Here is a 16,990-nt window from a genome sequence, read left to right on the forward strand (position 1 = left end):
ATGCTATAACGGAAAGGAGACGGAAAAAGAGTTTTAGATGCTCCTGGCATCTCCCTGACAGGATGGAAGGAGGTTACATGTCCTTCATGGTTTGAGGGAGTTGCTTCTCTTTGAGGGGCATCCTCCTCCCTGCTGGGACAGTGACCACTTTTTTTCCCTTCCCTTCTCTCCCTCTTTTCTCTGAAAGAATTATGTTCTTTTAAGCGGAGCATGCAGAAGATAGGCAGCATTTTTGCATATCTTGACCACTTAAAGGCAATTTCAAAAGAAGGTCTTTTTAATGAAATCAGCACTATTTCAAATGACTGCCTGTTGGCTGAAAACCAAAGGCAATGTAGCAAGCATTTGAAATCCTAGCAAATATTTCTATGAAAATTTTGTGAATTCTACCTGTTGAAGAGTTGCAGGAAAGGAATATTTCATATGTATACTGGACTTTCACATGTATACAGGACTTTTCCCTGTGGATGTAAAGGCATGTCAAAAACCTCTGCCAACTATCTCAGTAGGAAATACGTATTCTATTTCTCTACCTATTTCTCAGATTCATCTGTACTAGCCTGTAGATCTAACAATACAAGGTTTTAGATTGCATTGTCTCTTATGACAATAAAAACTAGCATCAAATGGTAATTCCACTGTTATATACAGTGAGGATGAGATTAGAATACTATTGTGTTATGTCAACTTTCATAGCAAAACTGGCTAATGCAACTGTCTTGCAGACCAGCCAACTCTTCGGTTGGCTCATGGTTCCATGATGGTATCCTGTGAGATCCTATTTCTCTGCAAAGTTTCCAGTCAGGTAGAATTCAATTTCCAGTGGTTAGGGTCAGGTTACGAACAGCTGTATCTCCCACAGAAAAGATTTCTGTTGATCTTGCCATAGTTTAAACTAATATTGCCCTGAGCCATGCATAAAACACCCTTCAATACAAATACCACTTTATTTTGTTTTATGAAGCCAAACCAAACATCCTGGCTAGTGTAGGTTGGCTTATCATCAGAATAGTCATGTTAAGTATTAAATTATCTTTAGAAAGAAAAAAAAAAAAGGGGGGGAGGGGAGCAGAGGAAGTGTTGCAGTCCAGGAAACTTTGATTTTGGATTGTATTTGTAATGTAACGAGGGCTCAACTGACTTCATACTTCAGTTTGGCAGACCTTCTTCCAGGGTGAAACTTTGCTCTAGGCTAGAAGCTTGAAAGAAAATAAGCCTGTAGAGGACATGTTGTTTGTATGTGTGTGATTATATAGAAATGAAACTTTAACAGTGATAATTTTCTAAATGTTCTCTCACAATTATGTTGCTAACATAAACAAATAGGAGTTGGCACTGAGATAGAACTGAGAAATTAGGAACAAATTATTTACCATTGTTCTTTTTTAGAGTTTTAAAACAAGGGCTTGCTTGCTTTCTGGAACAAATGTAAAAAGACAAACCAGAGTTTAATAAAAAAAAAAAAAAAAGTCAGTAATAAAAAGTGAAGCAAAACACTGCCTATAGGACTTGTGTTATTGGGACATACAGTAGAAACATACTTTATAGATATAAAACTTGCTGCTATATTGAGATATGGATATTCAGTATATCTCAGAAATATTACTGCATCAGAGTGGAAAACTGAAGTTCTCAAACCATTTCTGCTTGGAACAATTTATGAGTTTGGTCAAGGTTTTGTGACACTATTGACACAGACCTTTTGTAACTGTGCTGTCTGCTCATGTGCATGTTAGTATAAATGTTTCCTTCTTTCAGGAAGCAATTCAGATTGGCCTTTTTCAGTGCAATTACTGCTGTGTTAAGTTCAAGTAATATAGCATCTAAAAACATTTATGGAGCAAAGAAAAGAAGCCTTTTATTCTAACCTTGCCAAGAGCAGAAATAAAATGAGCTGTTGTGCTCGAAGTGTAGAACTGCATGAGGATTTGTAATGTCCTATTTCTCGTGGTTTAGTCTTGTGTGCAGTCTGAGATGTGTGATTTAATGAGACTGTGATTCGTTTATCCTGTCAAGCTTTAAATAAAACACTCTCAAAGCACTTCCTTCCTTTTTTGAATTATGTGTTTTTGCAAGTACGGTATCAAAAGCTGTCCCTTAAAAATGGGGAGGGGGAACCAAATACAGTTATACATGCTGGCTGGATTTTTTTCTTACATTTTATTAGACACTGAGTAAGCTATCCATTTCTCTGCACCACTGTTGCATTTCAGGCCTTAAGAAATTCCTGCCATCATGTTTGGTTACACATGACATCAGTATGTAGGCATGGACTGCTCCCGAACTGTGGTTTTGCAGAAGGAAAGGGATTAAAATCTTATTCTTTGGGCAGGGGAGGATCAGTCCCACAAAAAGCCAGGCTATGCTGAAGCCAGGCAGTAAATCCTGCTTCTGCTAGGGGTCTTCAGGCACCAACTGTGTCTGTAATTTGGAGCATCTCTGTATAGGGTGTGAAGTGACTGTGGGAGAGGGGAAAACTTGTGCAGCTGTTTGTGATACTAACCCATCACAAAGCTCAGCCTGAGGGTGCCCTGGTGCATGGGGGTAAAGGGAGCAAGGGCCGAGCTCCAACTGAAGAATGCAGTGGGTGCCCAAACACTGAGAAGGTGTGGAGCAGAGTGTGTTCCTGGGGAAGAACAGCCTGAAAGGAATGGGGGAAGACCCATCATGGGTCCTTCTACTCACTTGGGTCTCCCATCTGTTGCAGGAGCATGCTGGTTTCTCTCCCATGAGTTGCTTGGTAGAAAGAGAGTAGGGTGTTCTTGGCCAGAGCCTGCCCTCTGTAGGAGCAGGGTTCACCTGCTGTTTCCCCAGAGGGTTTGATAGTTCTGGTGGGAGGAAGTTTTTGCTTCCAGTTCTCACCCCTCAGTGCTGAGGTGCCCCTGCCTTCCTGCCCTCTGTGCTGCTTTGCAGCTGGACTGGCTGGCTTCCTTCCTGCCCACCCTAGCCTCTCCCTCTCCCTTCTTCTTCCTCCCTTTCTTCTGTGTGCTCGCTTCCTTGTTGTTGACCTCCCCTTGGCAATAAAAATAAATGCCTTAATAAGGTGCGTATGAATGAATGGAAGATGAGCAAACAAGTATTTGCTCTCAATCTGATTGCCTTGTTTCTACACCTGGCTTTCATCTCCAGCCAGCTTGCCTTTTCAGCGTGCACCCTCCTGCAAATGTGCAGCATTTGGCTTCACATGACCCTAGTGCTGATCGGGTCCTCTGGGAACAACTGTGGTTCTGGCACATCTTGCAGTTTATGAGGGGGAGCAGAGATGTGTAAATGTAGTGCAAGGAAAAATATGGGCTGCTTTATGGCCTGATCCATGAGGTTTTGCCTGAGCTGAGGAACTACTCAGATATGAGAATGTAGCCAGCTAGGATGGTCTTTGTTCAAATCTAGAAGCCTCTGTGATTATCCATGAATTTCACTTCGAAAAGGATTTAGAGTATCTTTGGATAGTTGTAGTAGTTTTATACTAATGTGTATAGGAGGTTTGTGTGTGTGGTTTTGTTTGCTTGCTTTTTGCCTGCTGTTTGGATGAAGAGGCAGTGCCGTGGCAGCCAAAGTGTGACTGAAAACTGCCCCTACCAGCCAGCTGGTACTTCTGCAAGTGGTGTGAAGATAGCTTAGCAGCTTCTCTGCTAGCTGTGTGTGAGGACGTGCTAGGGGCTATAGCCACAGTGATGGTTTCTGCACCTGTGTCCTGTGGTAGAACCAGGCACTGCTGACATTTGGTGTGACTTGAAGCAACTTTGAGCTTTTGCATCTTGCTGTGAGCAGGGCCAGGGCACTGTGAAGGTCTGAGAAGAGCAAATGGCAAAAATAGGGTTCAGAGGTAGGTAAGGCTGAGCATACTTGGTAAAGGGATATATAAGGGGATCCCTGAAAGGCAGATGGAGCTGATGAAAAGTATGTTATCAGGATTGCTTATTTTCAGTACAACTATGTGATACTTCTGCTGCTTTATAGTCTTCTTCGAGGAACCTGGAAGTGATTCACACCAAAATTGTTCCGAATGTGATGCATAGAGAAAAGTAGTGCATTTCTCTATAAACCCTTAGTTACAATACCGAGACTGTGGTCAGCTCATAACCAGTCTGTAAAAGACAAAAAGGTGGTGTTTTCCTTCCTGACCAGAAATGTGGGAGGAAATTCTGTCTGGAGTGTTGAATCTGTGTGTATTGGAGAGTGAGAAAAGGTGCTGCAAGTTGGATAGGTGGAGGCTGACCTGAGAGGTGCAGCCAGTCACCGCAGAGCCAGGTTTTCCTTGTCCTTTGATGCTGTGATGATCATTTCCATTGGCAGTGGCAAAGTCTGCATGTAAGGCTAAGAGCTAGTATGGTTATTTTTACTTCCCTCCTGTCAACCCACACTCACGTAACCCGTATGTGGTCTCTGGGCTGTGCAGGCGGTGCTGTGGGCTGTAGGAAAGTGATAGCTGGCTTCAGTGCCAGGCAGCTTGAACTTGATGATGGAGAGTGGATATCAGATGCAGAGAAGATAGCTGTGACCTCCCATTAAAACCTGGAGATTTATGCTTCTAAACCCCCATGCTCCTACAAAATAATCTAGGACACGTTCTTTGGCAGAAGCCCCACTGAGCATTCCTCCAGCTGCTGGGTTGCCAGCTTGAGTGGGTTTTACTGTAAGTCTCACTATATTTAGTAATTTTCATACAGCCTGGGCTAATAGAAATGGGTCACTATTTAAAAAAAAAAAAAAAAAAAAAAAAAAAAAGTCCCCACCACCTCCCAACTTGAAATCCTAGCTTTTATCAGAGAACCTGAAAGCAGGCATTCTGCCTGTCTGCATCCATCCTCAGGAGCAAACAAGAACCTGAGACTCTGCTTTTTAAATGCCCTGACTTGAGATGCTTGCCTTGCATTAAAAAAAACGATTCAGGTTAGCAATACCATCATTTTTGTACCTCCCAAGGAATCTTCCTTAAGTAGAAGATAAGTAGATACAGGTTAAAAAGACACTGAGTGATACTGAAAAGAAAAAAATATCCTACTTTGGATCATTGAATCACTTGGATGTTTCTTTGCAGCAAGTTAAGAAAACATCTTCTGAAACAAGTAACAGAGAATGCAGCCTGACTCCTCTGAAAATAACGTTGAAGAAAGTAGCCAGATTTATCAGGACTAACAAGGAAGTTGTCCAAAAGAGATTCATTAATTAGGAGGCCTCATCACAGCCAATAAGACAAGTGCCCAGGCCATCAAGTGACTAATATACATCTTTTGGCAGTCACCGCTCCCCACAGGCTTGCCTGTCTGTTGCTGCCTACTGTACAGCTTGCACCACAGAAATGATGTGATAATGCTAAAAACCAATTTGGCACTTCCCACACGAGGGGATGAGTGTGCTTCCCCACCCTGGAAATGCAGCCTCCAGCTGTCTTGCCCTATGCCAGAGGTTTCTTAATACCTTGGAATTAGCTGACTAAGAAATGAGGCAGACTAAAGGAGCATTTGCTATCTGTTCAGGCTGCCTAAGCTTTCCATCAAATAAACCCCAGTCTGATTCTCGGCCCTCTGGGAAGGGTTGCCCACAGCTAACATTTGCTACCCCAAATAACCCCGTGGTGACCTTCTCACTGCAAAGCTGAAGCCAAGAAAAACCCTGTTTAACATAACAGTGCACAGCTTAGAACATCAACTTGAACCCTTCTGACCTCTGAGCCGTTGGGGTCTATACAAATTAATTTAACAATAGACAGTGTTGAAAGGGAGGAATGTTTCAAAGGAATAATAATAATTAAAAAAAAAAAAATCTCCCTCATCCATCTCTTCTCATTTAAGAAATAGTCAGGAGGCCTACTTCAGAAAAATGAGAAGTGCTCCTTGTTGCCAAACAATAGGCTGTACACAGGGAGGGGGTATCATGTTGGTATCTTGCATCGTAGTGTGGTGAAATAAAATTTCCCATAAGCGGGTGCTGCTTTTGGAAAATCGGCCTTTAATTTTCAATGGGGAGTTGACTTTTTTTCCTGGGATACTTTGAAGATACCTTTGGGGTTTGCCTTTATTTTCCATAGATGATTTTAGTACTTCTATTAAGCAAACACATAAGTCTTTCCTCTCTACCCACTGTGTTGATTTGTGCCTTGCCTCATGCTTTCCGTGGCTTATGTGCAAGCAGCCTGAAACATCTCTAACCATATTGCAGCTGGGGCTTAAACTAGCTGATGATTGAAAGAGCCCAGCAGAAAGGAGATCTGTAATGAAGTCTTTAGATGCTGGGGCAAAAGATGCTTTTTAATGTGTTTTATTGCTTCTGCTGAATGGGAAACTGGGTTGGGTTAAGTCTTGAGGTTTTTCCCCCAGTTCAGGCTTGCACCTCTGGTCTTCTTTAGGTTGAACTTTGACTTCAGCATTGGCATTGTTTGTAAGCAGGGAGGATTACTGAGGCAGGGGTGTTGAAGTTGGAGACAAGAAACAACACGAACAATAATTTTAACATTTCTGTATAGATTTGCTTTGACAGCTTGAAAGCTGTATGATGAGCACAGATGAGAGAGATGGAGGTTTATTCCTGAAAGATCCAGTGGACTTCAGTAATTGCATTCACGAAACCACCTGTTTTTCTTCATTCAGCCAGTGCCACTCATTACGATTGTCATTTCTGGTTTCCTACACAAACACATTTCTATTTGCAGCGGAGATGCAGCGCCTTCATGAACGCACACCCCAGGTGGTGCTGGGGGAGACCCCTGCTGAGTAGCAGAGGGGTCTGCTGCCAGCGGGGGGGGGGGAGCATGAGGAGGGGCTGCCCTCTCCTTCCAGACATTGCCAAAGGCAGCCACGGTGAGGTGTGAGAAGCCGCAGAGGCTGGGGTGGGGGGGGGAGCTGACTTGATGTTTTGTGCAGAGGGAGATAAGATAAACTGATATTTCTTTGGGCTTACTGCAGCTTTCCACTCACAGCCTTCAAGATCCTATGAGGTTGTAGAGGTCCTCTTGCAACTAATACAGTAATGACCTTGAATTCGCTTCCAGCTCAGCTGTACTGCTGGAGGACAAGGCTTTTCTTGTGAGCAAAAAAACATTAAAGCAGCACAGAGATTTGCCTGCATAGCTCCGGTCTTCAAGAGATTTGAGTATCCTTTTTGAGGCCCCACTTGCAACAAGGGATTGTAGATAAGCTCCTGCAGTAGTTAATGGGTAAAGTTTTTCTGATTTATTCTCACTGGTGTCGCTCCTTTTACTTGCAGCATTGGCAAATATACTGGTGTATGCTGATATTTTATTTTATGTAGATAATTTTTCGCTGAATGATAAAGGTAATCCTGTGCTTGCTCACATGTGCATGCCAACTGATACAAATGTTCCGTATGACTCTCTAAGTGTTTGGGGAAAAAATCATTTGCCTTGATTTAAAAATAATTAATAATGAAACTCATTCCTTTTTCAGATTGCAACCTGAATGTCAAATTTAGGAGTCCAGACTAATTCTTCATGCTGAGGCAGTCTGCTGCACTAAGCACGTTATCACAGACAATTAGAAACTTTCATATTTTTATACCTGGATTAAGACTAAACCCTTTCTGTTTCTTATAAATTCCTAGTGATAAGATAAAACACAGACAACTGGAGAAAAACATGCGATTTTGATATGGGTTATGTTTAAATTATGGTTAGACTTATTGCCTGAGTTGGTGGAAAATATTAGGGACTTCTTCCTTTATAGCTTCTACTTCCTGCAAGCTTGTCTTTTTAAAAAAGATTCTGAAAGATGCTTCCTTTGCTGATCCTCTAAGAAATGTATATTCAGCAGGAGAAACATCTGACTGAGCAAAGACTAACTTACACAGTGGTTTGGAAGCCACGTGCTGAAAAGTGCTGGGGAAACACAGCAGGGAAAATGATAAAAAGGGATGAAAGCAGTTCAGACAGGCGAAGAATGCTGCTTTAAAAATGCAAAACATCTGAACGCTGATGAGTGGGCAGGTTGCAATAACTTGAGGGCAGACCTAAGTTGCACAACAGTCATATACTGAAAGTAGACTCCCACAGGACATAGCCTGTAGTGATTTAAAATTGGAAGTGGAGGGGGGGGAAGCGTTGAGGTACTGCAGGGAACAATCTTGCAGCAGCAGAATACAACTGGGAAATGGGTCACTTGGAGTAATAGCTTTTTCTTTCTTTGTGGTTTGTGTGAGCTGAGCCAAACGTGTGAGGAGAACAGTGTTATTGTACTCATGAATTTTATTGTTTTTTTTTTTTTTTTTTTTTTTTTTGATGTATTAGAAATGAAGTTTGTTCACCCAGTTGTGACACTGAATCTTCTCTCTATCTGGACAATGCCTTCAGTCCTAAAGTTAGCTTTATTTATTTATTTATTGTTCTAGGCTTTGCTTAGAGTATTAAAATAGCCCATGTTTAGAACTGTGATGCTGTGGCCTCGCATTCCAGGGGGGTCAGCAGAAACGCTTGTCTGAAGTATCCTGGCTCATAGCACCTGCGGTTTGTTCTCGCCTCTGCATTGTGGTAGGCGATCTTTTCATCTGTGCTGGAACAACTGTGTGTGTGTCACTAGGCTGAAATGGATAAAGGGACTGACCCAGTTTAAAAAATAAAAAAAGCAACCTTTAACACACATTCCTCCACATCCCTACCCCTGTGGTATCAGTGTATCAGGACGAACGGTCCAGTTTATAATATGCCAGCTCAGTAGACAGATGTGTTACACAAGCTGGTAGACGCAAAGAGCAGGGGTAAGGAGAGTGTCTTGGACCAGTGGTACTGCTGGCTTCCTTTTAATGTGAAAACAGCCTCAGCTGCAGCTTTGTTCTAAGCTTGGCACTCAGCTTTGACATACTCAAATAATAGTGTCTGGCGACTATTTGGTCCCTCCTGACCATCAGGTTTAACTAGCCAGTGTGTTATCAGAGGTGTGTAAGCTGTATGGTGTTCAGATGTGGTTTGGTGGGATGCAGGCTCCTGTGGCACAGGCTGCTAGTGAAATCATAGCCTGCCTCTGCTCCATTTCCTCTTTTCTGACCACACCTGGGGCTTTAAAGTGCCATGGTTAAGTGATTATTGAAGCAAATGGGGTTAGGAACAGAACTCCAGAAAAAGGGGTTTATTTTTAATCCAGATCAAGTGAGTGATCTGTCACTAAATAGTACCTGGAGTTAGTTACGCTGCAGTGTTGACTTAGGCTGAAGATTAGTATGGTGTGGGGAGGTGAATGATAAGTCTTGTGCTAAGGGAGGGCTGGACTTTCTTCAGCTGACTTTTCTACCAAAGTCCACACCAACTAATGACACAATTAGGTTTTTGTAAGGGCATGGTGTGCGTGATGGCCCAGCAATGTGTTAGTGTATTTTCATTGGAAAAAAGCCCCTTCAGTCAGACTTCATTTTGGTTTGGACAATGTGTCCCTCCATTAATACACAAGCTGTCCAAAATTCCCAGGTATTAGTAGAGCACAGATTTCAAGTCTAGGACTAACATTCCTCCCCCATTCCCTCCTTATGTAAATATCCATCGTTACCCTAAAGGCATGTATTTACTTGGCTGTGCCAGTTGTCACCCTTTTTGGAAAACACAAACTCCTCATGCCTTAATGTGCAGAACTACTTCGTGTCACCTCAGGGCATGTGCAGCATCCAAGCAGAGCATCTGAACAGACCTCTTATTCAGGTCTGATCCTGGATTGTGCTCCCCAGCAAGTGATTTGGCCACTGAGGCTGTGTCAGTTCATATCAGATAAGGAAAACAAAAGACTCCTCCCTGACCTGCCAGCATGATGCTCTCCCCCTGTTGCCACTTGTTGATATCCACAGAGCACTGTCTCATCAGGGATTTGGGCAGAGGAGGACTGTCCAGATGAGTTTGTGCTGTCTACTTGGTGCCTTTGAGCACAGGCTGTCTTGCTCGCAGTCTCACTGCGCAAGGACTTTTAATGGTAAAAGAGAAGCAGCTGATATTCTTCCTACTGCATACAGACAGACATGGGTTTTGCTTTTGCTCTCATAATGGTACGCTCTGTACAGCCGAAGCAGGCAGGCACATGATCTCCCTGAAGGCAGGATCCAGTGTTACTGTAGAAACTGGCCACCAGCTTCTTTTGTAGCTAGCAGCTGTCACTGTGTGGTTACAGCCAAAGCGTGTCACTCCTACAGTGTCTGCAGGCTCCAGAGTTTGTTTCTGCTTCTGAATGCACCGTGCTACAGCTTAGAGATTAATTCTGCAGCTCCTATCAAAGCCTCTTAAGATATTTCTGAATAGTATCTATTTTTAGAACCATTCCTGATTAATATTTGATGTTCTTTCCAGGTTTCATTTTCCTTCACCAATACTTCAAGGCACAGAGGAGCTGGTAAAGGCACTGCCATGAAACCGAACTTGAAGCAATGGAAACAACTCATGCTGTTTGGGATCTTTGCGTGGGGTCTGCTTTTTCTGGTGATCTTCATCTATTTTACAGATAGCAATACAGCTGAGCCCGTTCCCAGTTCTTTTTCTTATATTGAAACTAAGAGGCTTCTGCCCCTACAGGGCAAGCAGAGAGTCATAATGGGAGCCATACATGATCCATCATTCTCTGAAACCATCGATGGGAATGAGGTACTACTTAATGAAGACCTTTTAGGTACATTTAAATCAGGGACTGGAAGTATTAAGAAATGGACTGATTTGGAAGATACCTTTAGAAGTGAAGATGAGTATTTTCCATCCCAATTAGGAAGAAAATCAAAAAGTGCTTTCTACCAAGTGAATGATGATTATTTATTTGCTGCTGGTCAGCCTCGGTCACACAGCAACCTTCAAGAGATAGCAAAATTCATCTCAGCCGATGAGGATAATCTGAAAGAAAATATTTTGCAGAACAACTGGGGCAATCAGAGAAGAATGAGGAGAAGGAGCGCAAAGCACAGGAGAAGCCAGATGCTTGATGAATCTGATGACTGGGATGGGCTGTATTCCACAATGTCGAAATCCTTTCTTTACAAGCTTTGGAAAGGGGATGTCTCTTCCAAGATGCTAAACCCTCGACTGCAGAAGGCGATGAAAGATTATTTGAGCACTAATAAGCATGGGGTGCGGTTCAAAGGGAAACGAAACTCTAAGTTAACAGGCGACCAGCTTTTCTGTGAGCTAAAAGAAAGGGTGAATGTGAAAACAATAGATGGCAAGGAGGCTCCCTTCTCCACTCTTGGATGGGAGAAGCACGTTCCCCAAATTCCACTGGGCAAATTGTATACACATGGCTTTGGGAGTTGTGCTGTAGTTATGTCTGCTGGTGCAATACTGAACTCCTCTCTAGGGGATGAAATAGGTGGGTGAAATGTACCTCTTCATGTGCATATGTATGTACACGTGCATATTCATGTTTGTCTTTCAAAGGATTCATTCTTCTCAAGTGTAGGTCTGTAAAGGGTCTGGTTATTCTCTCATCAGCGTTATGTGAGTGTGAACTTACAGACCTCACTGAAGCTGTTCCCTTTCAGAGCAATATAACTGAAAGGCAAATCTGGCCTGAAGTCATAACTTGATTTGAAGAAAACAACGATGCCTTCTTAGCATATTAGAGTTTGTAGTATAAAAAAGATACTAGTTTCAACAGATCTGCCATATTTGGCATTTTTCTGCAAAGTGTGTTTATTGCTTCAGCAGATTAGAGGCATAGTCAGGTTTTATTCCAAAAAGCTGTGTTGTACCTGTCCATATTTTGGGGTGACTCATAGAGAAACTGCTTGTAACATTACTGTCCCAGGCTAAACTTTGTCTCCGTGCCAAGAAGCAGTAGAGCATCATCTTAATCTTCTGCATGTTTAGAGTTCACAGGCATATAGAATATAGATCCCTGAGTAAGTAGCTTCATGCTCCAAGGTTAAGTCCCCTGACCTCTTTTACAAGTGTGAATTTAAATGAGTTTGAGCATCTCCTCCCATTGTTTTTCCATTGCTGCACTGAGTCAGTGAGATGGTGCTAAGATGTCAATGTTACACAGAATTCCCCGAAGTTGAGAGTTCTGTGATAGCTGTTCATAAGAGGATTGTGGAGCCATAAAACTAATCCAGGTCAGTTTTATTTTTTCTTCTCAAAAATGACTGTTACGAGTTGTGTTAACATCTCAGTAGTTCATTTTGTAGTACTTGTGCAGTATTGTAAGAAGGATGAAATGTACGTTTCAAGCTTGCTTCTTGAGCAAAGAATTTTCACCTTCAGCTCTCTATAAAAACCTTCTGATGTGCCTTTGTTAATCCTCCCATCTTCCAGCTCATATCCCAATACCTGCTTCATCATAGTCAATCATCTCTTTGACACAGATGGATTTCCTTTAAATCTCCGGGATTAGAGCCTCTATAATTATCAATCTGCTCTAATAGGCCTCCAACACAACCCAGGTACCTTTCTGGCCTGCAGCAAAAGTCAAACCAGGGTAACCCTCAGTTTCACAGGAAGCTCTACTGATCTAGAAGTCTCTGGGGTAAAATAGTTTAACAGTTCCTCCCTTCTCCAGTGTGTAATTCTTGACTGAAACAAATTACTTTTTGCTGTTGTTATTCCCTGCTACACCCAGTTCACACCAGTACAGTTTAGTGCCGTACTGGAGAACCCAGAGAACCATTGGAGAACCCCACACATTGTGACTGACTTATGTATAGCAATGTGCATCATGACACGTGCATGCACAGGTGCAGCCCAGGGTGAGATTTGGAGCCCTTACACTCCTGTGTGTATCCATTCCCTCAGAAGGTCCCAGGGCACAGAAAGCTTATGCCATTCATTTCAAAAGAGCTTTTAGATTTAATTGGAAATTTTCCTCTGATGCCACCTAAAGGGAAGAGATTCTACTTTGTAAGGGCTATGCTGAAGTTTCAGATCTCCTCCTACCTGTTTTACAGGAAAGCATGTGGGGCAGAAAGACTCACAAAAAAATTTGATCGAAGTGTCGTGCAGGCAATGGAGAGGTACTTTTGGCTGAGCAGAGAACTGGGACCCGAATTGCAGGGACCCAGCTGACTGACAGCAGCTAGATGGGTCTTATTGGCCATTGCTACTCCATGGAAGTGCCAGCGTACTGCAGATGTCATTCCAGTGTCATCGTCTTTATATGGAAAATGGAAGCTCCAGCATCTATTTGTATTGTTATACATATGGGGAAGGAGCTATCTTCCCATGTGCAGTCCAGGTGTTATGTGGTGCAGACAAGCTTACGGCCTTGCCTTTCCACCTGTCCTCTAGTTCTCTGAAAAAATGAGAGGAATCTGAGCAGGAAGAGGAAGATGAGATTGTGTAAGATACACTTTTATTTATTTATTTATTTATTTATTTATTTATTTATTTATTTATTCTGTGAATGCACAGCTGTAGGAGAAGACAGTCCCCTCAATGAGCTGGCATCAGGACTACAGCTGTTGGTTGAAACCACCAGCAGCCTGCCTGCTGAGAGGCACCTTGGATGGCTCATCTTGGCTCTTTGGAGCCAGCTTGCCCAACCTGCCAAGCTCTTTGGTGTCCACAAAGGCACCACGAAGTCTGTGTAATTACGGAGTGGGGAAAAACACCCTACGCGTGAGATATGGGCCATGTGCTGTACAGCCTTACTTGATGAAGTTGCTGTAGGCAAAGAGTCTTACTATTTATCCTCCTGAAAGAAAAAAAGGCTTAAGAAAGAAGCAGCACAGGACCTTTCTCTTCCTATGCTTTTAGCGCCCTCTTCTGTGTTCGTATTAGAAATGCAGGCAGAAATTCTAAAGTGTTCTTTTGCACTGATTGCCCCCACACTTATTTTTTAATGAAAGTATGGAAGTTATGCAAATTCAACAAATACTCTCATTGTGATTATGCTACTTAATGGGAGATCTAGTTGTTTGTTATCATCAGGAAGTAACAGGGATCTGTGACCAAACCTCAAACTCTCTGTAACTTTGGAATGCTTGTCTCCAAACATTAAAATTAAAGTTAGTTAATTTAAAAGTAATTATTGTTACTGTTTGACTGAATCCTAATCTATTATTTTTTGGTAAAGGAAAATCTTTTACTCTTGATGTGGAAAACCAGAGTGAAAAAAATTTGGAAATGCAGTGCACTGTCTCTTAATTAAGCTGTGAAACATGCAATTCGCATTTCCCAACCAAATTCCCAGCTCACACTCAAAAGGTTTTCAAAAATTTGTTCAAACTTGTATCTGAAATCTGCTTATCAATTTAAAATATGAAGGGCATTTGATTTTCCTTTTCTTCTCCAGAAATGTGGGGTAGCTGCACCTTCTATTGACTTCATGTCCTCTAGCTTCCACAAAATCGAGAGGCTTTTTTTAGGCAGATGAAGGATAGGTGTTGGGGATAGATATGTGGCTCCTGCACAGGGACATGGAAGAAGCCTCCACTCCTTATCAGCCACTGGTGATATTTGGCAAAATTTCTTATCTGAGACACATGTTCAAGCAAGCAAGTATGGCAGAGACTGAACTGATGACTTCATGTCACACAGTATTTTCTCCTTTAAAGTACAAGAAGTGTGGAGTAAAGGTGTGAAAGGACAGAAGATGGGAGTTGGATTGGATCAGGTCTGAACTTCATGGAAGCATATTAGTTATCTTTGGAAATGTCTGCCTACTCCATTTTTGAGCTACAGCCAACCACATTTGAAGTGACTAGAGATAAATAACTGTATAGGCAATTAAGGCATTACATGACCATTTTGGCCTGAAACATGTTCTCTGCTTCAATCTGTAGAAGGGATAAAAGTGAACTGGATAGGGGAATATTGACAAGGACAGTGCGTTTCTGGACAATAGGCATCATTTCTTACTGTCACTCTCTCCTTTTTGGGCTTTGATACCCCCTAAAAAGAAGCACTGAGTGGGTGATTATCTTTCATCCAGCAGAGGACTGCACGTAGTATCTATGCTTGACCCATACTTGACCTATAGCTGTTTTCTGTTCTGCATGACTCTGAGGTCAACAGCATGTGGGGAAACTTTGACAGTTCAGCTCTGTTAGATCTTTGCTACCAAGGGATCCTTAGGTTTCTGTGTGCGAGCAGTTTTGTGGACTAACTTCCTAGACAGACTCTTTAAGACTTGTACTGACCTTGAGAATAAGTTAATTTGGTTAATGGGCTTGGGGTGGTCTGAGGTGCTTCAAATATTATACAGTACTGTGAAACTCAGGCTTATAGTCGAGCGTCATTGTTGATTTAGATACCCTTGCAATTAACAGACTTTTGCATGTAATAATTCTTCATAAATTTTGAAATAGAGATAGCAACCAATTGAACAAACCTTCTCATATTATTTTTATCCAATATTTTGGATACCCATTTTTTTGAGTATTGAAAGCTGAATTTATAAATGATTATGATTTTTTTTTTCCCCAGTGGATGTTGGTAATGGTAGATGCATGAGGATTTTTGTTTACTTATAGTAGAATATTTTTCATCCATAGAATATCAAAATAAGAAAAAATGTGCAAGTTTTACATTAGCTTAATTCATTTGTTTTATTTTAGCGTTCTGTATGACTAATAAAATTAATATAAATTACCCCCTTATTTATGCTCCCAGATTCTCATGATGCTGTTCTAAGATTTAATTCTGCTCCAACACGTGGCTATGAAAAAGATGTTGGAAATAAAACAACCATGCGAATCATCAACTCCCAGGTAAGAGCTTCCTTTTGTGAATTCAAGTCAGCATCACTTCTGTACGAGATGACATTAAATTAATAACCTCTGAGAAAGTGTTGGGTAATCTGGGAAACAGCTAGTGATTTAACCGTCATGACATATAGAGCAGGTAAAAGTTCTCCCTTACAGGGATGTTTACGTGTGCTGTCAGTGTAGAGTGATTGCAATAGTTACTTGATATCCTTGTCTCAAAGAATTGGTTTGTAGAATTTCTCATGTGTCCTACATCTGTAAAGGCTCAGCAAGGTGCCAGAGTCATAAGTACCAAAGACCTTTGCCACACCACCTCTGGGATCTTCACAAAGCCTGAGCTGTGGGGATTCCAAAGCTTTCTTCTTATTTTCTCCAGTTCCCCAATTATTTCCTTGCTAGAAGGAGAAAGAAATGGGAACCGAGTTGTCTTAATGTATAACTTTAGGCAAGTCATTGTTCTTTAAAAGTTTGGAGTGAACTATTAAAAAACAAACAAACAAAAACTTTTATGTCCATTGGATATTACACCTGGGATGAGTTTGTTCATCTGTACGGAAACATAAAATGGGATTTTCTGCATATGAGTGTCAACAAATAAAGTATGCATTGAGCTATAGTGACACCTTATGGCTGTGAGTAGTTTTTTAATTTTGAAAAAAAAAAATATTGCCTGAACTCTGATCCTGGCAAACAGAATTTTCATTTGCAGCTTTTCTTATGAGTTCTTTTTTTTTTTTTTTTTTTTTTCTTTTGCTTTCAGTGATGGCTTATGCAATGTCCATCCTTGGTGGGTGTATTCTCTGCATAAAATCATGTTCTTTGCCACCACGTATAGAATACTTCTTGCTGCCATTCCCTTCACACTTACTTTGTAGCTCTTTGTGACAATGCAGGGCAGCCTGGATCTTTGAAATGATGTGGGTTAAATATGACTCCTGTTTTACTAACAGGAAGAAAGCCAAAATATCTGACTTTAGTTGTGAAATCAGTGTATAAGAGAACATTGATCTCAGTGTCATTTATTTTAATATTTTTTTTTCTTCCTTAACTGTTCTTGATTTTACTTCTAGACGAAACATCCTGGTTGCGGACCACGCCTAAACTCCTATCTTGGGGCAAGGAGGAGGGTTTAGAGACCTCATTTAGTTGACTAGTCTCACTAGGCTCTCTGTAAGAAACAGAAGTGCCTCCAGGCAGTGATTTGAGCTTTGTTAGCTCCTGAGTGAATTCAGAGAGACTAAACGGCTAAATTAGCTGTTTGCTGCTGCGTGGGATCCTCCTTGTTCCCAAGCTGCTGTGCCACACTCCTGCTGTGGTGGTAATGGAGGCTCACGTGATCTCTGTGGTGAACATCACTTGCTCTCCACAAAGCCTCCCC

General features: G+C 41.7%; 1 protein-coding gene across 1 annotated transcript in view; it reads left to right on the top strand.

The window, feature by feature from the left end:
* The window catches only part of ST6GAL2 (ST6 beta-galactoside alpha-2,6-sialyltransferase 2), a gene marked incomplete at both ends in the record, with an annotated part of 47,871 nt that overhangs the window by 14,101 nt on the left and 16,780 nt on the right, over positions 1 to 16,990 (top strand). Inside the window, 2 exons of the mRNA XM_084293117.1 lie at positions 10,277 to 11,279; positions 15,518 to 15,615. Coding sequence (XP_084149243.1) covers positions 10,277 to 11,279; positions 15,518 to 15,615 — 1,101 coding nt within the window. The remainder of the gene's footprint in view (positions 1 to 10,276; positions 11,280 to 15,517; positions 15,616 to 16,990) is intronic.

Source organism: Netta rufina (assembly GCF_964035555.1).
Source record: "Netta rufina genome assembly, chromosome: 1".
Lineage (NCBI taxonomy): Eukaryota > Metazoa > Chordata > Aves > Anseriformes > Anatidae > Netta > Netta rufina.